Source organism: Desmodus rotundus, chromosome 5 (assembly GCF_022682495.2).
Source record: "Desmodus rotundus isolate HL8 chromosome 5, HLdesRot8A.1, whole genome shotgun sequence".
Classification (NCBI taxonomy): Eukaryota; Metazoa; Chordata; class Mammalia; order Chiroptera; family Phyllostomidae; genus Desmodus; species Desmodus rotundus.
In genome coordinates this window covers 100,958,681-100,982,201 of record NC_071391.1, presented here as the reverse complement: position 1 = coordinate 100,982,201, position 23,521 = coordinate 100,958,681, and the positions used below count along the sequence as shown (strand labels likewise).

Here is a 23,521-nt window from a genome sequence, read left to right as displayed (position 1 = left end):
GCCTGTTCACTCTAAGCATTGTGTTTTTGTTTTGTTTTGCAGAGAAAATGCTGTTAATATTTACATTCTGAAGTTTAAACTAAGATAACATGCCCCACATAAATGTTTAAAATATAACCCATTACAAATGGAGGCAGCAGATGTAATCTGTCAGTACCAGTGGGGGAGGGGAGCACACTATTACATTCTCCAAAAGGAAGCCCTTTCAGGAGCGTGTCTGAAGGACCCAGGAACAGAGGATAGGATTGAGGGTGGGGGGTGGGGTGGGCGGGGCGGGGGGAAGTGGTGGTGGGAAAATGGAGACAACTACTCGAACAATTAAAAAAATTTTTTAAAACTCTTTCAAAAAGAATTCATATTAAAAAGCTTTTACCTTTCTAATTTCCTCATGCCTTCAGTATTTTGTATATTATTCTTGTGTGTACAAATATTAGAATAAAATACATGCTGTAGTTTAAAAAACATTTATTACAGAAATGTACATTTAGTTTTTAGGAATGTATGACAATAGTGTTAATATATTTTCTCAAATTCACAAACTTTACAACTCTAAGATATCTACAATGAGTTTACTTACAAGTTTCACAAGAAATCACTTCACCAATACTGTTGACACAGTTAAGATGTAACAGTCTCACTTTTTTTTTTTTTTCATTTTACTCTGTACTTGTAGAAGGAACACATTGTGTGGGTGAAGTTCCATCCTAGCGCCAGTGACAGCCCGTAGATCAGAATGAGAGGTGCAAATGGATAGAGAAGAATTACCGTATTTTTCAAAAATGGCAATGCTGGAAAATAAAGTATAAATTCATTTCTTAAAGAGGAAATATGACTAATAAATGAACATTCTGAAAGACAGCTCGTACTACAACACGTGGGGCCAAAGAGGCATATTTTCAATCAATAAGATGATGCTATGTAGCCAGAACCACACTACTGAGCTGTACTCAAACTGTTCTAAACTACAGGGAGTCACCAGGAGAGCAACAAAAATCCACTCAGAGAAGCCACTGTCTTGCAGCATGCTAATCATATGACATGACACAAACATCTCCCCTTAACTGGAGAAAGGACTCCCTATCCAAACAAGGATTTCAATTTGAGGGGATTACGTGGTCTCTGGCAAAGCAGCCAAGAGGGTGAGACAGTTTTCTGACCAGGGGAGCCAGTCATAAGTGAGTAATAGTTTGCATTTAAAGTCCTAATCATCCAGAGTGACAGGAAAGGAAGGGTTAAAAAAATATGTAACATTAATAAGTTATAAGATCTCCAGATTTAATTTAGCTCTACTTAATGGAAATAATTTCTTAATAAATGAAGAATAATGTAAATATGTTTCTCATTCGTATTAAAACAAACTGATAGCAGCATTTAACAATAAATTTGCAAACACATTCTCAGGTCAGTAGAAGTCGGGCCTGATCTTCTGGGATCATTTACAGAACCATACAGTGACCACAAAAGTGGAAAATGAGGCAAAAGTTTTAAAACTCATCCCACCAATCCTTTCCTTTCTCTAACCTATCTATCACTGGTGACCCAGAACCTGAAAGCCTGGGAAAGAGAAGCTGGTCATGGGCTCCAGTAGGTAACATGGAGATAAGATAGTATGATTCCTTGAAATGATAAAATTTGTTACACACTTGCCATGCTGCTTTTGAGATGAGTGGCCACGACCAAGTTACTTATCTCTCTCTGCTTGTTTCCTCATTTGAAAAATGGGGATAAGTAAACCTACATTATATATAATTATGAAGATTAAATGACATAATCCATATAAAATATTTGGGACAGTGCTCGCAAGGCTCCATAATCGCAAGCTAATTGTATTACTGTTAACTTCCCCCACCCTGTTATGTTCTCAGACAACCAAGAAAATTCATTACTTACCACTGTATCCCAGGAAGGTTACATAGATATAATAGCCAACTGCAATCAACCATAAGGTATTTCCAACCAAATATCCAATAAATGTGTCTGTTAGGATGACATCTGGTGAAGAGATGCAGACAATGACTCACTTCTCATTGCATTCAATAGATTTGAATAATATTTTAAGAAGCAACTGTTACTTACGGTTGATGAAAAAAAGTTGGATAAAATGCAGAATGAGTAGGAGAGGATAAAAAGCATTCAAATGCACATCGAAGGCATAGCCCCACTCCACATCACAGTCTCTGCTCTGTCGTTTCACCAAATACTTGTTAGAGATAAACCTGAAGAGCAAAATTAAAATTTCTTTCATAATACAATAAAAATTCTATAAATGTTTGCTGACTGCCTTCTGTATACCAAGCATTATTTCACACACTGGAGTTAGAGCAGTAAATACCACAGACAAAAAATCTCTACCTTCAATCTCATGGGAGTAAACTAACAATATAAATACATGTTAGATGGTACTATGGAAAAAACAGTAGAGAAAAATAGAGAAGCCCTGGCTGGTGTGGCTCAGTGGACTGAGTGCCAGCCTGTGAACCAAAGGATCACCAGTTCGATTCCCAGGCTAGGGCACGTGCCTGCATTGCAGGCCAAGTTCCCAGTTGGGGGAGTACAAGGGGCAACCAATTGATGTATCTTTTGCACATCGTTTCTCTCCCTTTCTTTCTCCCTTCCCCTCTTAAAAAATAAAGTCTTAAAAAAAAAAACAATACAGAGTTGAAATGCAATATTAAGATATGATAGTCACAAGAAAGCCACCTAGGTGAAGGCCCAAGGGCAGTAACAGGATTTTCCCAGGGCAGAGCATTCCAGGCCGGGGGAGGCCAAGTACAGAGGAGGAGGAGATGGTGCAGTTCGGAGCAGGTAGCAGCGTGCCGGCACGTTTGAGGAGTTGGTGAGGAGACCAGTGTGCCAGGACCAAGTGAACAGAGGAGCAGGAAATGAAATCAGAAAAGAAACAGGGAGCCAGATCTTATACAGTCTGTGACCATTTTAAGACCTCTGTATTTTACTCTTGGTGAAATAAATCATTGGATTTCCCATAAGAGAGACTTACTGTTTTGAGCAGGTTCCTGTAGCTGCCACTCCCAAGAGCAGACTACGGGGACAAAAGTGGAAGTGGAGAGAGCAGTTGAGAGTCTTCTGTGTGAGAAGCCCCAGGTGGAGGAGGGACATGTGGGGTGTGCTATAGTTAGAAAGCGCCAACAGGATTTAAGTACTGGATGTGGAATATGAGGGGAAAAAGTCAAGAGTGACAGATTTTTGCTTTAAAGAAATGAAAGACTGAGCTACCACTGACTGAGGTAGGAATGGCTGCTGAAAGAATGGTCTGGCACAGGAAGGAGACTGTAGGAGTTTGGATTTGGATCTGTTATGTAAAAGATGTCAATTAGTACAGAATAACAAATTATATATAAAGTCTAGAGTTTATTTATCCCAGACCGGTGTGGCTCAACTGGTTGGGTGTTGTCCCACAAAGTGAAAGGTAGGTTCGATTCCTGGCCAGGGCACATGCCTGAGTTTTAAGTTTGGACCCCAGTCAGGGTGTGTATGAGAGACGATAGATGTTTCTCTCCCTTTCTCCCTCCTTTCCCCTCTTTCTAAAAATAAAAAAAAATCTTTAAAAAAAAATCTTAAAAATCTTTAAGTCTAAACTTAGATTTTAGAGAAGAAGGCCAGACAAGATACAAACTCATCAGTGTGTGGATGATATTTCCAGACAAGGGCCTGAGTGCAATCACCTACAGAATGCAGAGAGAGAACAGGTCCAAGGTCTGAGGTCAGAGAATCAGGTGGAACTGGTAAGAAAAGAGTGAACAGCGACGTGTCTAACCATAAGAAAAATTATTCAAGCTTATGCCACCGTTCCACAACACGGGCCATGAGTTTAGTTAAATTACGAATAAATGAAAAGTAAAATATTGGCTTCTGGTCTAAGATGGGGTAACCCTAACTCATCTCCTCCCACACACACACAGAATTTACACCCACAGAGCAATTCCCCCTAAGGAAGAATCAAGGGCTGACTAAACAGCTTCTGCACGACAAACAGAGAGAGACCATATGGAAACAGTAGGAGAGACAGAGACATGGCACCGGTACAGTGGGAACCCCAACCCAATAACCTGATCTACGGAGGGTTTCATTGAAAGGCCCACACGCAGACTCACCCACCCTGGGACATGGTGAAAAGTGGTTTAAAAGGCACCTAAACTATCTGCCAAAAGTGAGAGGAACTGTGGAAATCATGGGAACTCTCTCCAGTGTCAGAGGTACTACAGAGCAGCAACTGTTGCCCTTCCCCACCCCTTCATTACATGGGCAGGACGATGACCCAGGCACTCTAGCAAGGCCAGCTAAAGCTTTTAGGCAGACAGCATCTCCTTGGCTTGTCCCCAGGTCTCCCAGTGGCCTGCTCCAGCAAGCACTTCCAGCCGACCTTCCAAGGTGACTCCGGCACAGTTTGTCCCTAGAACTTCCCATGGCTCATACATGCTCTAGCTATAGCTCCCGTCCCAGTATGGCTTGTCCCTGGGACTTCCACAGACTATGCTGGCTTCAGAATATGCTGGCAAGTTCTGGCATCTTGCTCCCAGAACTCCCCACAACCCAAGCCTGTTCCAACTAGAGTTCCAACTGACCTGCCAAGGCAGTCCTGGTGTGAACTGCCCCTACACCAACTAAACTACAACTAAAGCTCCAGCCCCTGGTGTGGCTTGTGCCAGGACTCCCCGCAGTTCTGGACCCTCCAACTACAGCTCAAGCCAGCCTGTCAACATGGTCCCTGTGACGCCCAACCCCAGGAGGCCTGAGCTGGCTTCAACTGTATGTAGTCCCAGCTGGTCTGCCAAGGCAGCCCTAGTGCTCTAGCTTGACCCTGAGGCTCCCTGCAGCTCACAAACGCTCCAGCTCCAGCTGCCCTGCCAAAGATACCCAATGCTCGCAGTTTACAAAGGGGAAGGCGTGGCCTCCTACACAAGGCCACGCCTTCAAGACTGGGAGAGGTGGTTGTTTTCCCTAATTCATAGAATAAAACAGAACCAAAATGAGACAAAAGATATGTTCTAGAATACACCATGAGCTGAAAGACAAGGAAATGGAAATCACCCAGTTGAACTTACAGAGGGAAAAAATAAAAAAAGAGAGAACAACCTCTAGTCAGGATGGCCAAGTAGGTCAACTTGGAGCTCATCAACTCCCACGATCACACCAAAATCACAACTACATTATAGAACAACACTGAGAACCTCCTGAAGTCTAGATGAACAGAATTGCTATAATTAGATATACAGCAGCAGGCACGTCAAGACTGCAGGAGGAGTGGATACTGGGACCAGGCAGGTCCCATATACATGGTGTGGCAATTATGAAATGTGAGGGATATGTAGCTGCGGAGGTCTGTCCTAAGGAGCGAGGAGTCACAGCCCTACACTGGACTCCCCAGACAGGGGCACCCAGTGCTGGGAAGGAGTCCTCATAACACCATTACACTTGGCTGCGCAAAACAGCCAGGACTGTGTCCAAAGGCAAAGGGCTGCCAGAGAGACTAAGGCACTGCTTTTAAAGGGACTATGCAGACTCACTGACTCAGGAACTTACTCTTAAACCTAAGCGCAGGGCTGCAACTCAAACTGTGCCAGAAGCATACAAAGAGGAGTGGAACTGACTAATTTCAGGGTGAAGGCTGGAGGGGCAGGGGTTGGGACAACTTTCACCAGGGACGGAAAGTACTGGCAGGCACCCTTGTTCCCTGGTTGACCTCTCCTCCCACCCAACCAGCCCTGTGCATATAGGCACCAAATCCGTGGTGCTCTTCATAAAACTGACTAACACTGTTTGCTTCACCCTGATCATTCCTAAAACTCCACTCAACTTGCTGGCTAGGCCCTTGTCTCTTCAAGCCGCTCCTCCACATAAGCTGCCTGCCTTGGCCTGTGCTGTAGACTTTCCTCAAAATGTCCAAACTTCACAAGCAGTGTCTGTCCTATGCTTGTGCCACAGAAGTTCTGCAAACCTCAAATAAGCAACAGCCAGCCTCAGTATGCATTGTAGCTCTTCCCAAGAGGCCCCAAGCTCAGTTCCAGCAGAAACCAGTCTCAACTTATATTCTAACTTCCATCCAGTGGCCCCTATCCTGGTATAAGTGGCAGCCAGTCTTGGCCTGTAACGTAGTACTAACTAAGAAGCCACAAGCCAGGCAAAAGTGGCAGATGATCTCAGCGTGCACTGTAGCGCCCAGCAAAGGGTCACAATCATGGCATAAGCAGCAGGGAACCTTGGTTTACAGTGTAGACTCTCCCAAGCACCTCCAAGCCCAGCACATACAACACCCAACCTCAGATCACTTTGCAGTACCTATCAAGAGGCACTAAACCCAGCACAAGTGGTAGTTCACCTTGGCCTGCACTGGAACTATTCCCAAGAGACTCCAGCCCCAATACATCTCCAGACCACACCAGAGAATCACCCAACCAGCTCCACAAATGGTACACCCAAAGGGCAGCCTAGGCTGGCACCACAGCCACACTGGGTGCTAAATCAACACCCAATCTGTAGGGTCAGGTCGCACACAACAGCTCATCCAGTGCAGTTACATCCAACCATCACAGCCAGTCAGCCTGAGGGTCAACCTCTCACCCAATGACATACCACCAGCAAGAGGTACAACTACAACGGGAGGGCGCATACACCCCTGGTGCAACTGGCTCAGGTGACTAGAACAACTATACCACTGTCCACTTCCTACGTAAGGCCACCCTAAAAAGACCAGGAGACGTACCATATTGACCTGGTACATGGAAATAAACACAGGGAGTCAACCAAATGAGGAAACAAGTCCTAAATAAAAGAAAACGGCAAAACTCCAGAAGAACTAAATCAAATGGAGACAAGCAATCTACCAGATGCAGAGTTCAAAACACTACAATGAACTTGGGAGAAGAATATATGAACTCAGGGAGAACTTCAACAAAGATATAGAGACAAAAAAAAAGAAAACGTAAGAACCAATCAGAACTGAAGAATACAATAACTAGAATAGAGAATAATACACTAGAGCAAATCAACATCATGTTAGATGAAGCAGAGGATCAAGTCAGTGATGTGGGAGGTACGGTAGTAAAAAACACCCAATTGGAACAGCAAAAAGAAAAAAGAATCTTAAAAAATGACAATAGTTTAATGGACATGTGGGACAACATCAAGTCTACCAATTTTCAAACCACAGGGGTCCCAGAAGGAGAAGACAGGAGAAAACAGACTGTAAACCTATTGGAAGAAATAATGATGGAAAACTTACCTACCCTGGTAAACGAAACATACATAAAAATCCAGGAAGTGCAGAGTCCCAAACAAGATAAACCCAGAGGCCCACATCAAGATGTGTCATAATTAAAATGCTAAAGGTTGGGAAAAAAAAGGAAGATTTTTAAATGTAGCAAGAGAAAAGCAATCAGTTATGTGCAAGGGAGGCCCCATGAGATTGTCAGCTGATATCTTAACAGAAACTCTGCAGGCCGAAAGGAAGGAACTGGCACAAAATATTCAAAGTGATGAAAAGCCAAAACCTACAAGATCACTCTAACCAGCAGAATATGATTTAGAATTGAAGAAGCAGAGTATCCTAGACAAGAAAAGCTGAACAAGCTCATCACCACAAAATCAGTGTACCAGAAATGTTAAAGGGGCTTAAGTAGAAAAGATTAAAAATATGAGTAAGAAAATATAGGAAAGAAATCTCACTGAAAAAACCAAACAGTAAAAACTGTGGATCAACCAAGCTACTACAAAGGTTAAAAGAGCAGGAAGACCATATGTAATTACAACATTAAATTAAGGGATACACACAAACACACATGCAAAAGTAGTAAAAAACAATAACAAAAACAAACATGGAGGGGTAAAGATTATAGTGATTATAGGCTGTTTGAACTTAACAGCCCAACAACCCAAGTTGATGGGTACCATCAACTTGAAACAGTCTGATATAAACATTGCCTGGTATATAGGAAGTACATGGTAACCACAAACCAAAAATCTACAAGAGAGATATGCAAAAATAAAGAGAAAGAAATCCAAATACAACACTATAGAAAAAAAATAAACAAAACAGAAAACAACATACAAGAGGAGATTAAGAAAGGAGCAGAGAAAAATCACAAAGATAATCAGAAAACAACTGATAAAATGGCAATAATGACATATCTATCAAATTACTTTCAATGTAAATAGATTAAATATCCCAAACAAAAGACATAGGGTGACTGAATAGATTAAAAAAGTAAGACTTATACATATGCTGCCTACAAGAAACCCACTCCACATTAAAAACCACACATATGCTAAAAGTAGAAGGATAGAAAAAGATACTTCATGTAAATGCAAATAAAAAGGTGGGTAGCAATACCTGTATCAGACAAAACAGACTTTAAAACCCAAGCTATAACAAGAGACGGGAAGCATTTCATAATGACAAATATTTCAATCCAACAAGATGATATAACTTGTAAACATCTATGTACTCAATGTAGAAGTGATATATAAAGCAAATACTGACAGAGAGAGAGAGAGAGAGATCAACAGCATTACAGTAACAGTAGGAGACTTTCACATTGCACTGACAAAATTGTCGACAATAGTGGCCTTGAATGACACATTAGACCAGATGAACGTATAATTAATATTTTTAGTACATTTCATCCAAAAGCAGAATATACTTATTTCAAGTGCATACTGAACATTTTCCATGACAACGTGCTGGGCCACAAAACAAGTCTCAATATGAGGCAGGAGATAGTCAGGGAGGAGGAAACTCCGTAGGTGCCCCAGGGCTAAGATGAAGGACATCAATACAGGACAGAGACCCTGTTCTAAGATGGGTTGCCCCCGCTCTCTGGAAAAGCACTGAATCATGGTGACTCATGAATGCACCTGTGCAGAAGATGCTACATGACCCCTGCTTCATTATAACAGCATTATAATAAATTAGCATTGTGCAACCCCCTTCTCTGATGGCCAATCAAGGAAAATCATGGGAGACCACATGTGCAGTAGCTTTAAAGTAATATAAATATTTGTACATGTACAATAAGAGCCCGCCAAAACTAGCCAGGAAATAACTGCCCTGTAAGAACAGAAACCCTCCACCCCCTGAGGTCAATCTCTGCTCTGAGTTGGCCTGCTCCCATGTTCTGTGGAGTGTACTATCACTTAATGAATCTGCTCTCTCTCTACTATAAACTCTGTGTGTTTGGTTCAATTCTTTGTCCACAGTCACCAAGAACCTGGTTACCTGTGCCCACATGTGACAAATACATTTAAGAAGACTGAAATCATTCATATCAGGCATGTTTTCTGATCGCAATGGTAAGACACTAGAAATCAAGTAGAAGAGAACAAGACAGAAGTCCTGCTAGTCTGGTCTTTGTCTGGGTACCAGCTTCCTTCCACAGCGCTAATGCCAGACCTGAGGCCATGGAAGGAGAAAGAGTCAACTGGCCTGAATTTTGCAGATCTGTGGTCCACAACACTACACACACAACAGCTAAACAAGACAAGAAACCAACCAGATCAGTACTGAAGCAATTATCCAAAGAAAAATTAGGAGGAAAAAAGAAAGGGAGAGAAAAAAGGAGGAAGGAAGAGGAGAGACACAAGATAAAACCCTGCAAAAAACTGAAGGAAAACCAGAAAATAAAAGTGAACCAAAGCTTGAGGAAGAGCCAAAATCAGGGGAAGAGCCAGAGAAGGAGGAAAAACAGAAGGAGCTTTTAGAGAAAGGCTGATTCAATTTCTCCAGGAATTTAAAGAAGACATACACAATAGGCATTTAAGCAATGATGATATGGTTAGAGAAGTAAATGAATTAGAGGAGATAAGGAGAGTAAGAAACAAACTTAAAGTGATGCACCAGAAGGTTAACTGAAACTACTCTTACCCCTATTTAATGTACGTTACCCTGATTTTCATTTTTTCTGATATTAACATTGTCATATACCTTTCTTTGGATTTACATTTTCCTGAGAAACCTTTCTCCATTTTTGTACTTTTAACTTGTTGCTGTTAGTGGTTTTAGATGCATCTCTTATTTCTACATCTCATTGTTTATCATATTTGGAAACAATCTTCAGGTCTCTGCATTTTAATAGGAGAGACAGCTTTACTCATTTATACAAAAAGAGGTTCCTGACAGGATATAAAATAAAAAGAAAGTTACTAAGGAATATGTGAATATCGTATTTTTAAAAGGAAAGGGTACATTTGTATATCACATACATGCACAGAAAAACGTGAGCAATAAAAGACAAAAAAAGAACATTAGGTGGTAGAATTATGAGTAGTTTTTAAAATTCTGCTTACTTGTATTCTTCCTTACTTCTAGAATGTACACACCTCCACCAAACCAGCACTGCAAGATATGCTAAAGGGACTGCTTTAAGAGGAGGAAGAAAAAGAATGTGACAGAAACATGGGTACAAAGGGGGTAAAATGGCAATGAATAAGTACCTATCAAAAATCTCCTTAGATGTAAATGGTTTAAATGCTCCAATCAAAACACATACAGTAGCGGAATGGATGAGAAAACATGTCCCACACATATGCTGCCTACAAGAGACCCACCTCAGAACAAAAGACCTACACAGACTGAAAGTGAAAGAGTTGGAAAAAAATATTCCAAGCAAGTGGACAAGAATAAAACACCAGGGTAGCAATACTTATATCAGACAAAACAGACTTCAAAACAAATGCCATAAAAAGAGAGAAGAACACTTCATAATACTCAAGGGAAGAATCCACCAAGAAGACATAAACATTATAAACATATATGTACCCAACACATGAGCACCCAAATACCTAATGAAAATCTTGGAGGACTTCAAGAAAGATATAGACAGCAATGCTATTATAGTAGGAGATTTTAACACCCTAATGCCCAAAATGGATAGGTCTTCCAAACAAAATATCAACAAAGACATTGCGGTACTGAACAATGCCCTAGATCAAATGGACTTAATAGATATATATAGAACCTTTCATCCCAAAGAAGTATAAAATGTACATTCTTTTCAAATGCACATGGAATATTCCCAAAGATAGACCACGTGATAGGACATAAAACAAGCCTCAACAAATTCAAGAAAACTGAAATCATATCAAGCATCTTCTCAGACCACAAAGACCCGAAACTAGAAGCCAACCTCAAGGAAAAAGCTCAAAACACACAAATTCATGAAGACTGAATAGCATGATATTAAACAATGAATGGGTCAAGAATGACATCAAGGAATAAATCAAAAAATTTCTGGAAACAAAATGAAAATGAACATACAACAGTCCAAAACTTACGGACACAGCTAAGGCAGTTCTGAGAGGGAAGTTCATAGCAATACAGGCCTACCTAAAGAAGATAGAAACATTTCAAATAAACAACGTAAACCTACATCTACAAGAACTGGAGGAACAACAAAAAAGCCCAGAGCAAGTAGAAGGTAGGAAATAACCAAGATCAGAGCAGAATTAAATGACAAAAAGACTAAAAGAACAATTCTAAAGATCAATAAATCTAGTAGCTGGTACTTTGAAAATATAAACAACATCGAGAGGCCTTTAAACACACTCATCAAGAAAAAGAGAGGACCCAAATATACAAAATCAGAAATGAAAGAGATGAGATTATAACTGGTACCACAGAAATACAACAGATTGTCAGAAATTACTATGAAGAACTATACGCCAAGAAATTTGAAAACCTAGGTGAAATTCCTAAAAATATATAATCTTCCAAAACTGAATGAAGAAGCAGAAAGCCTGAACAGACTGATTAACAGCTGATGAAACTGAAGCAGTAATTAAAAAAAAAACCAGCATACAAAAGCCCTGGACCAGATGGATTCACAGGAGAATTTTACAAAACATGTCAGGAAGACCTAACCCCTATCCTTCACAGACTATTCCAAAAAATCCAAGAGAGGGAACACTCCAAAACTCTTTTTATGAAGCGAGCATCATCCTAATCCCCAAACCAAATAAAGACACAACAAAGAAAGAAAACTATGGTCCATTATCGCTGATAAACCTAGACACTAAAATCTTCAACAAAATATTGGCAAACTGCCTCCAGCAATACATCAAAGAAGATCATACACCATGATCAAGTGGGAATGATTCCAGGGATGCAAGGATGGTACAATATTCGCAAATTAATAAACGTAATATATCACGTAAATAAAAGGAAAGACAAAAATCACATGATCATATCAATAAAACCAGTTGATAAGGTACAGCACCCATTTATAGTAAAAACACTCAGCAAAGTGGGAGTAGAGGAAGCATCCCTCAACATAATAAAGGCCGTATATGAGAAACCTACAGCCAACAATATACTCAATGGGCAAAAACTAAAAGCTCTCCCACTAAGATCAGGAACAAGACAAGGACGTCTGCTTTCACCACTTCTATTCAACATAGTATTGGAAGTCCTAGCCACAGCAATATGACAAGAAGAAGAAATAAAAGGCACCTAAATTGGAAGGAAGAAGCAAAATTGTCATTGTTTGCAGATGACATGATAGTGTAGAAAGAAAATCCTGCAGACTGCACCAAAAAACTACTCGACCTTGTAAGTGAATTTGGCAAAAGAGTGGGACACAAAGTCAATATTCAGAAATCGAAGACATTTTTGTAAACCAGCAATGAAACATTAGAAACAGAAATCAGGGAAAAAAATCCCATTTGATATAGCAACAAGAAAAATAAAGTACCTAGGAATAAACCTAACCAAGGAGGTAAAAGACCTGTACTCAGAAAACTACACAACACTGAAGAAAGAAATTAAGGAAGACACAAACAAATGGAAGTGTGTACCCTGTTAATGGACTGGAAGAATTAACATTATCAAAATGTCCATACCAGCCCAAGAAATTTACAGATTCAACACAATTCCTATTAGAATACCAATGACATTTCTCAGATATACAACAAACATTTCAAAAATTTATATGAAACCATAAGCGACCCCAAAGAGCCGTAGCAATTTTGAGAAAGAAGGACAAAGTAGGAGGGATCACAATACCTGATATCAAACTACATTACAAGGCCACTGTAATCAAAGCAGTCTGGTGCTGGCATTAAGAACAGACACGTAGATCAGTGGAACTGAGTAAAGAGCCCAGAAATAAACCCAAGTCTCTATGGTCAATTAATATTTGACAAAGGGGGCAGAAGCATAAAATGGAGTAAAAATAGCCTCTTCCACAAATGGTGTTGGGAGAGCTGGACAGCTATATGCAAAAAAGGGAACTTGACCAACTTACACCACACAAAAAATAAACTCAAGATGGATAAAAGACTTAAATATAAGTCGTGACACCATTAAAATCACAGAGGAGAACATAGGTAGGAAAATCTCAGATATTCCACGCAGCACTATTTTCACTGATATGTCCCCTAGAGCAAGGGACATAAAGAATAAACAAATGGAATCTCATCAAAATAAAATGCTTCTGCACAGCTAAAGAAAACATCAGCAAAATGAAAAGGGAACCAACTGTATGGGAAAATATATTGGCAAATGATACCTTAGACAAGGGTTTGATCTCCAAAATATATAAACAACTCTCACGATTCTACTCCAGGTAGACAGACAATCCAATTAAAAAAATGGGCAAAGAACCTGAACAGACATTTCTCCAAGGAGGAGATAACAGAGGGCCCAGAGACATGAAAGGATGCTCAGCATCACTAGCCATCAGAGAGATGAAAAGTAAAATCACAGTGAGATACCACTTCACACCTGTCAGAATGGCCATCATAAATAAATCAACAAACAACAAATGCCAATGAGGACGTGGGGAAAAGGGAACCCTAGTGCACCGTTGACGAGAATGCAGACTGGTGCAGCCACTGTGGAAAACAGTACGGAATTTCCTCAGAAAACTAAAAATGGAACTGTCTTTTGACCCAGCTATTCCACTGCTGGGATTATATCCTAAGAACTCTGAAACACCAATTCAAAAGAACCTATGCACCCCAATGTTCATAGCAGCACAACTTACAATAGCCAAGAGTTGGAAGCAACCTGAGTGCCCTTCAGTAAATGAGTGGATCAAAAAACTGGTACACTTACATAATGGAATACTACACAGCAGAAAGAAAGGAGCTCCTACTCTTCACAACAGCATAGATGGAACTGAGAGCATTATGCTAAGTGAAATAAGCCAGGCAGTGAAAGACAAATACCATATGATCTTACCTATATGTGGAACCTAATCAGCAAAATGAACAAGCAAGCAAAATATAACCAGAGACATAGAAATGTGGGTGGGAATAAGGGGGGGTGGGGAGAAGGGGAATGGTTGTCAAGAAACATGTATAAAGGACACGTGGACAAAGCCAAAGGTGGTCAGGATGGAAGGTGGGAGGTGGGGGTGGCTGGGTTGGGGGAAAATGGAGACAACTATACTTGAACAACAATAAAAAAAATTTTAACACAAGGAAAAAAAGAAAACAAAGACACACAAACACATGGAAGCTAAAAAAACATACTACTAAACAATGAATGGGTTAACAAGATCAAGAAGAAATCAAAATACATATTGTGACAAATGAAAATGAAAAAATGACCCAAAATCTATGGGACACGGCAAAAACAGCCTCAAGAGGGTAGTTCATAGCAATAAAGGCCTACTTCAAGAAATAAGAAAAATCTCTAATAAACTATATAACCATATAACAAAAGGAACTAGAAAAAGAAAATAGCAAGGCTGAAAGTGAGTACAAGTAAAGAAATAATAAAGATCCAAGAGGAAATAAACACTAGGGGTGGGGGGTGGAGTGTGAGGTGGGGGTGGGGGACGTAATAGAAAAGACCAATGAAACCAAGAACCCAGTCTTTGAAAAGATAAACAAAACTGAAAAACCTTGAGCCAGACTCATCAAGAAAAAAAGAGGGGAAAATTGAAAAGCCACAGGCAAAACAATGCAAGTAGACTGCAGCTTGTCCCCACAAACAAAAATTAACTCAAAACAGATCAAAGACCTAAATATAAGATCTGAAACAATAAGTTACATATAAGAAAATTTAAGTACTAATACTAAACTCATGGACCTTGGCCTTAGAAAACATTTTATGAATTTGACCCTAAAGGCAAGGGAAGTAAAGGCAAAAATAACTGAATGGACTATATCAAACTAAAAAGCTTCTGTACAGCAAAAGAAACTGCTAATAAAACAAAAAGACAACCAACCAAATAGAAGGTATTTGCAAACATCCCTGACAAGGAGTTAATACCAAAATATATAAAGAACTCACAGAACTCAATACAAAGCAAATAATCCAATTTAAAAAATGGCAGACCCTGGCTAGGTAGCTCAGTTGGTTAGAATGTGTCCCCATACACCAAGGTTGTGAGTTCAATCCTTGGTCAGGGCACATACAAGAAGCATCCAATGAATGTATAAGTGGAACAACAAATTGATGTTTCTTTCTCCCCAGCTTCCTCTCTCTAACATCAATCAATAATAAAATTTAAAAAGGGCAGAGGACCTAAACCTCTCCCAAAAAGACATAAAAATGGCCAACAAATATATGAAAAGATGCTCAACTTCACTAGCCATTAGAAAGACGGAAATCAAAACTACAATGAGATTCCACACCTGTTAGAGTCGCTATTATCGACAAGACAAGTAATGACAAGTGTTGCACCGATCGTGGAGAAAAAGGAACCCTCATTCACTGCTGATGGGAATGGAAACTGATAGAGCCACTATGGAAAACAGTATGGAGGTTCCTCAAAAAAATTAAGAACAGAGTTACACCATATGACCCAGTAACCCCTCTTCTAAATATCTCCCCACGAAATCTGAAAACATTTGCAAAAATATATGCACCACTATGTGCACTGCAGCATTATTCACGGTGGCCAGGGCATGGACACAATGGAAGTGTCCTTCAATAGATGAATGGATAAAGAAGATGTGGTACATACATACAATGGAATACTACTCAGCCATAAGAAAAGATAAAATAGCTCTAGCTGGGTAGCTCTGTTGGTTAAGAGAGTCGTCCTGATAAGCCAAGGTTGCAAGTTCCATCTCCAGTGAGGGCACATACAAGAAGCAACCAATGAATTCATAAATAAGTGGAACAACGAAATGATCTATCACTATTTCTCTCCCTCTCCCTCTCTCTCCCCCCTCCAACCCAAATCAATAATAAACAAAGTCTACCATTTGCTACAACATGGATGGATCTTGAGAGTATCATGCGAAGTGAAATAAGTCAGAAAAAATTAAGAACCATATAATTTCACTTGTGTGGAATATAAAACTGAAAATAACAAGGGAACAAACAAAAACAAAATTTCATAGACACAGACAGCATGGTGGTTATCACAGGGAAGGGGTTCAGGGGTAATAAAGGGTAAAGGGGACCAAATATATGGTGATGGAGATTATCTGACTTTGGGCAGTGGTCACACAAGCAAATACAGGTCATGTATCACAGAAATGTACACTTGAAACCTATATAAACTTATTAACCAATGCCACTCCAATAAATTTTTAAAAATTAAAAAAATAGAGAGGACCCAAAGAAAATAAAAAATGGAGTTAAGTGACACCCAACACCACAGAAATACAGAGGATTATAAGGAAATACTACGATCATATGCCCACAAATTGGACAACCTGAAACGGAAAATTTCTAGAAACACGATTTTCCAAGACTGAGTCAAGAACCAGAAAATGAGACTAGATCTATAACTACTAACAAAATTTATTTATACAAAATTGTGTATTTATTCTTACATGTTTAAACTTTAGTCACCTTCAAAGTACTCTCCATTTAATGCATACATCTATTGAGACTTTTTTTCCACTGCTTAAAGTTTCTGAACCCGTCGATGTTTTTGCCTTTTAGTGCTTCTGCCATTTTTTTTGTTTCACCTCTTCAACACTGGCAAAACATTTCCCTTTGCGGTCTTTTTTCATCCAGGAAAACAAAAAAAAGTCACTCCAGATGAGATAGGGTGAATAGGGGTAATGGGAGTCATGACTTTTTTGGTAAAAAACTGCTGAATACTCAGTGTGGTGTGGGCAGGTGTGCTCCTAAATCACCCATCATGAACTGGGCAAATGCTTTGAAAGAGTCTTCAAAAAAATATTCACTGAAGCTGAACACAGTGTCTCAAAACAAGACCAGCTGGTACACTGATACAGATGGGTTCCTAGAACACTCACCTAGCCGGGAAGCCTGTACTACAAGGGTCCCACCCTCCAGAATATAATTCTGGTTTCTTTTTTTTTGGGGGGGGGGGTCACCCCTTGTATAAATGTACTATGTTATACATCAGAAACTAATATTGTCAAGTCAACTGTAATTGAAAAAAATTTTTTTAATTTAAAAAAAGAAGATACACAGATTGCCAACAGACATATCAAAGTATGTTTAACATCACTACTCATCAGGGAAATGCAAATCAAAACCAAAATGAAGTATTACCTCACATCTGTCACATTGGCTATTATCATAAAAGGTAAGCTTCTGTGAGGACGTGGAGAAAAGGGAACCTTCATGTACTCCTGGTGGGATTATAAATTGGTGCAGCCACTATGGAAAACAGTATGCAGTTTCCTCAAAAAATTAAAAACAGAACTACTGTTTGACCTAGCAATTCCACTTCTAGATACTTATTTGAAGAAAACAAAACACATGTACCTCTGTGTTCATTGCAGCATTATTTACAATAGCCAAGATGTGGAAGCAACCTATGTGTTCATCCATAGATGAATGCATAAAGAAGATGTGATAGATACATAAAATGAAATATTACTCAGCCAAGAAAAAAGATGAAATCAGTTTAATAGAGAAATACAAATATCATGATTTCACTTATGTGTGGGAATCATAAAAAGTCTGATCACTATGTTGTATACCTGAAACTAATATAATATTGTATGTCAACTTTAATTAAAAATAAACTTAAAAAATAAAATATCAAGAGTAATATAAAAATAGATCTTTAAAGGAAAAGAACAAACAGGACCATTTGTATTATAGACCCAGTTGTAGAAATTCAACAGATTTCTGTATGTGTGATTTCATTTCAGGGATACAATTAAGAACATGGTATGCTTCCATTAGAAATAAAAATAGGAAAAATAAGGAAACAAGAGGAAGAACAGAGCACAGTACTAATAAAACCGTTCTATACTCAAGTTACCTTAAAAATGTCAAAATAACATTGCTTTGCTTGAACAAACTGGAACTTACCAATACATTTTCCCTTTTAGCCAAAAACATGTGTCATCAAATGAACGGAATAAGAATCTAGCTCACTGCCCAAGAATTTCCATTCTGTAGTCCTGCTGCTGTTCCTACCCTTCTGGTTATCCCTTAAATGGGCACATTCTAGGTTCCTGTCCTCAGAGAGTGTCACCTCTAGCACACAGACATTCCTTTTGAGAAAGACCAAAGACAACTGTGGTTTCCCCTCCCATGTTCACATTAATGAAGCCAGTTATGTCCTCACCTTGGCCCAGGCTCACCATAGGTTCAGAGTCACGTACCCTATTGTCTAATGAACCTTTGTTGCCACTACATATTCAAAGTGCCACCTGAACTCAGGGTACAACATGGAATCCTTCATCTATACCCACCACTTACTCCTAAGCCAAAAACTTGTCGGCCATCCCAAAGGAGCCTTTGGCTTCCTCTCCTCCCCTGTCCTCATCATACCGTCTTATCACAGGAAGCTCTCTAGCCCATCTCTCTCCTCTCTTCCTCTGATCACCACGCTAGTGTGGGCCTCCTCTACTCATGCAGACCCACAACTGTATCCAGCCTTACCTCTCTCCAGCTTCTCCTCCACCATTGCCATAGAAAATAAAGTGTGAATTTGATGTTGTTTCCTTACTTCAAAGTCTCCAAGGTCCACAGTTCTCCCTCGTCCCCAAACCTCCACAAGCAGCCTCTGAGATAAAGTCAAATTATTTTTTCTGAATTGCATTTAAGGCCAATTTCTCTAGTCAAATGTCTGCCCCAGACATTGTCACCCTACACTGTCACACCCAGCGTGCTGTCCACATTTCTACGTCCTTGCAATCATTGATCTCATCTCCCCCAAACCACTTCCTCGTGCTACTTCCTGTGGTGCCTCTGGGTAACTGCAATCACAAGTCATCATTTCTATTTTTAGCTCCTCATATCATTTGCAAGACAAGTTTTCAAAAACACACTGAGTCCTTTTCTATTTAACTTACACTATCATATAGAAGCATACTAAAGGTACTCAACTCCAGAATGATTTCGTTTCTGTGGCTCTCCAGAGTCAGTGCATTCATGGCAGAAAGCTTGCTATTGGGTTGGCCAAAAAGTCCGTTACTTTTTTTTCCATATGATGGCTCTAGTAGTGCTTAGGTGTCTTTTTAACTTCATTTGAAACAATTTTGTTAGATTGTATTGTGACAGCTATCATATCAGTGTATATTTAAAAAATCTTATCAAAATTGGTGAATTTTTGTGCAGCCATTTTAATACTGAAGATGGAAGATACACAATATTTTCAATGTATTATGCTTTATTATGTCAAGGTAAAAATGTAACTGAAATGCAAAAATAAAAAATAAAAGAGATTTGTGCAGTGTATGGGGAAAGCGCTGTGACTGATCAAACGTGTCAAAAGTGGTTTACAAAGTTTCTTGGTACTACTGACATTTTGGCCAAATAATTCTTTGCCGTGGGGCTGTCTTATGCATTGGAAGATGTTTAGCAGCACCCCTGGCCTCTACCTACTGGAAGCCAATAGTGGGAGATACTAACATACTCAAAATATCCACAGCAATAGAGTTATTGGTGAACACCAAAAACATGTCTTTTATTTTACAGAAAAAAACCATATGGACTTTTTAGCCAACCCAAGACAAACCAAACTATTCTCTTGAAAGACTTAGTTATTGCAATTTTTCCATATATCATGTTTTTCATGGATATCTGGACAATGAATATGTGACTTATACTAGCAGTATTATTTTTGGGTCAGATTTTAGAGTTTTACGTTAACAATTTATTGACTATCCAGCACATACAAAACCTGTGCTGTACTAGTCATAAGTTATAAAGGAAATGAAAAGGTTGGTATCTTCTGAGGTTAAAGTCTTAGAATTATGTTTAAAACATTAATAGCTACCATTTATTAAGCACTTTCTAAATGCCAGATGCTTTTCCTACTACAAGCTTCTCAAATATCTTACAAAGTAGATAATTCCATTTTACATAAGGGGTCCGAGGCTAAGAGTTACACAGTAAATGGCTGAGCTGGCATTTGAACCCAGCTCTCTCTGTGCCTAAAATGCTCCAGAGTATTTTCTCTGATACACAATGACCACCAGCCCTACTCAATCACTGGCCATCTTCTAAGCTCACCCACCACATTCATTTCCTTCATTCATCATGCCAACCACAGAGGAGCCCTGTACCTGTGAGAACAACGAAAAACCAAACACCAGATTTACACTCAGTACTGCTGTTGTTAAACTAAACCTAGACAAAATCAAATTGAAAATCCTTTCAATAAAACCTCTGTGTGTGTGTGTGTCTCCCTCAGAAGGAAGGCACTAATGAAAAAATCTTTTCAAATGTGCTACATTTAACACAAAAAAGTCAAAGTAAGATTCCATGAAATAACCTAGATCTTATATATTTAGTTGTGACCCACTGACAAAGGCAGCAGAACGAGCCATCATCCAGACAACTTAACCAGAACTGGCTAACTGCAAAATCACCAATTTTGTCAGTATGATATAATCATTACTTCAATTCACTTATTTGCTGCATGTACTTTGACAATACAGACCCTACCTTAGAGTATTTTCTGACACAGGTAGACACAAGAAGGAAAGTAACACTAATCTTAACAGTCAAAATGGATGCTTTCAGTTCATCTATCTTGACTCAGTTTTCACCAGCTACTGTATCTGTGAAGCAAGCAAAGGAGGCTCTATAGTAGTATCAGAAGAACCAAAGGTATGGTACTTACCACATCAGAGTTGAGATGAGAAGGCCAACACCCACACAATCTATCAATACGACCCAAAGGAGAAGCTTTATCATCTTAAAAAGTCCCATGTCCAACACAATGCCAAATCCTGCAGTGGACACTGAAAGAAGATTTACAAGTTTCATTCAGGCAGTTTGCAAGGTTCTGGGGATATAAGGCACATAGTCCCTGCCCTCCAGATGCACAAGGTCCAGTGGGGGGAGACGGTTATAAACAAAACTCCCAGGATGTGTTCTATGTGGTTAAGAACATGGAAGGGCCACTTAAATACCTCAAGTTTACCAAGGCGGCCCCTGTGTGTGGCTCACCAGGGTGGCTCACCTTTTGGAATACCATTAGTACTGAAAAGACACCCATATATTTAAGATAAGTTAAAGGTGAGAAATATCTACACACTTTATTACCTTAAAGGCTTATAGGATCCTTTGGCTACACTATTGGAGACCTTATAAGTAGTCTCTCAAGTTCATATAAATATTGTACTTTTAGAATTCTCTCCCTGAATTTCCCTAATTGTGAAAAGCAATTTCCAACCTTGACATTCCTTTTCACAGTAAATTTGCATTTGGGTATCAATGTATTTACCACAGTAGTTAAAAAGACATGGAGCGACTCTGTCCCTCTTTTTATAGTTCTGAGGTAATGATTTACTCTGGCATCTCTTGGGCCCTTTAGAACCAGGGAGAATACAGATTTCTTTCCTGTGAGATTTAGGGGGCTTCAGAAAAGAGCTACATATACCCAAATTCTGACCCACAACAGTTTACAACAAAAGTGTCTCCACATGACAAGTCCAATCACACACTCAATTTGTTTTCAATTGTACTGAAGATGAACTAACACTTACCACACAGCCAGACACTTAATAGGACCAAGAAAGCTGGATCATCTCTGGCCCACTGATCCTTTGTCTGCTTTCGATAATGAAAGTTTCTGTAAACCTTCTGCGGGGATGTGAACAGGTAGAACATCTGCCATGCAGCAAACTCAAAATCCATTTGCCGAAAACGAAAAAGCCTTCTCAAATATTTGTAGCGCTTCGCTCCTGCAGTGTGTCTTGCTGCATCCCTGGAATTCAATGCTCCATTCCCCAGCACTGAGGAATTCACGGAAGTACTTGGTAACATCTTCCTACGGTTGGGGGGGGAGGAAACTTTACTAGTAATCTGAAGAAAGTGTTGGCTACTAGCACTCCTCTTCTGAGTTACATGCGAGGCAAGTCACCTGACACTTGCGTTCCAATCCTTGAGAAAAGTCAGTGGTCAAAACAAATGTAGTTGTTTTTGAGGCTTGGTTGGGGCTGGAGAACTGCCTGTTGCGGCACCACACCCTTCTGAACACAGTAACACTCATACAGGGGCCATACGTTTCCCACACCTCACCTCCCTCAGTCCTCAAAACAGTCCTCCCAGGTAGTGGCAGCTACAGTCAGAGAAAAAGAGAGTGAGGGTGTGGGGAGGGTGCGGGAGAGAGAGAGCAAGAGGGAAAGGAAGGGCGGGAGAGAGGGAGATTGAGATTCTGAATCACATTCTGGCTCAAATCCCTCGGCTCTTAAAACATCAAGCCTTTAAGACAGGGGTGTCAAACTCATTTTCACCGGGGGCCACATCAGCCTCGCGGCTGCCTTCAAAGGCCCAAAATAATTTTAGGACTGTATAAACGTAACTACTCCGTAACTATTAAGGAGTTGAAATTACATTCGGCCCTTTGAAGGCAACCGCAAGACTGATGTGGCCTCCGATGAAAATGAGTTTGACACCCCTGCTTTAAAAGAAACCTTTGTTTAGGCCAATTAGAAACGAAATGATGTTACCAACCAGGTGAAGTAAATGACCTAATCACACAGGTGGTCCATCAAGCATTGCCAACAGGCAACTTGTTCACTAGAAGGTGTTACAAAAATAAAGCAAAACTAAATCCAGTATTTTTCTCCGTTAATAGTTCAGCTGAGGAATGTCACCCTGAGAGACCTGTCGAACCACTCTGAAGCCAGGTGAGGGTAGTCAGCCTCGGTCCGGCGCTCACGCCCCGGCGGCGCAGTCTTTAGCTCCCCAACAGACCCCGCCCAGGGTAGGGCTGCCAATGTAACAAATAAAGTCGTCCACTTACATTGGAATCTGATATGGGAATGCTTGTTAGTATAAGTATGTCTGAAACACTGTGTGGGGCATTCTCATAATAAAAATTATTCTTTATTTACTTTATCTGAAATTCGCCGTAGCTTAGCGTCCGACATTTTATCCCGCCGCCCCCCCGCAGGCCGAGCAGGCTCCGCGTTAGTCACTCCAGGGCCAGAGAGGCCGGGCCGCCAATGGCCGAGGGAAACTGCACCGGGGGAGCTCAAGTCTTGTCCGCACAGAGTCCTCCTCAAGACTCACCTGGAGCCGCCTTGCGGCCTCCACCGGCTCCAGACTAGCCCGGCACCACCACCTCGCAGCCTAGCCGCGCAGCCGCTGGGCTAACGTCCCTTCCGGCAACGTAGAAAGCCTCCCGGATGCGACACGTGACCTGCGCCTACTTCCGCC

General features: G+C 40.2%; 2 protein-coding genes and 1 pseudogene across 3 annotated transcripts in view; 2 read left to right on the top strand and 1 right to left on the bottom strand.

Moving 5' to 3' along the window:
* MGAT4A (alpha-1,3-mannosyl-glycoprotein 4-beta-N-acetylglucosaminyltransferase A) overlaps positions 1–13,644 on the top strand; it is a 162,411-nt gene extending 148,767 nt beyond the window's left edge. For both annotated transcript variants that reach the window (XM_071221516.1, XM_071221517.1), the window contains exon 17: positions 10,322–13,644. In XM_071221516.1, the coding sequence (XP_071077617.1) occupies positions 10,322–10,401 (80 nt within the window). In that variant the 3' untranslated portion in view covers positions 10,402–13,644. The remainder of the gene's footprint in view (positions 1–10,321) is intronic.
* Positions 449–23,519, bottom strand: UNC50 (unc-50 inner nuclear membrane RNA binding protein). The gene is made up of 6 exons (XM_024571863.3): positions 23,375–23,519; positions 21,844–22,127; positions 20,976–21,096; positions 2,077–2,216; positions 1,891–1,992; positions 449–788 (listed from the first exon to the last, which is right to left on the bottom strand). The coding sequence occupies exons 2-6, from the start codon at positions 22,121–22,123 to the stop codon at positions 652–654; spliced, it is 780 nt and encodes a 259-aa protein (XP_024427631.1). The 5' UTR covers positions 22,124–22,127; positions 23,375–23,519; the 3' UTR covers positions 449–651.
* LOC128780812 (transcription elongation factor A protein-like 9) lies at positions 4,720–10,398 on the top strand (annotated as a pseudogene).
* Positions 23,520–23,521: the final 2 nt, after the last annotated feature.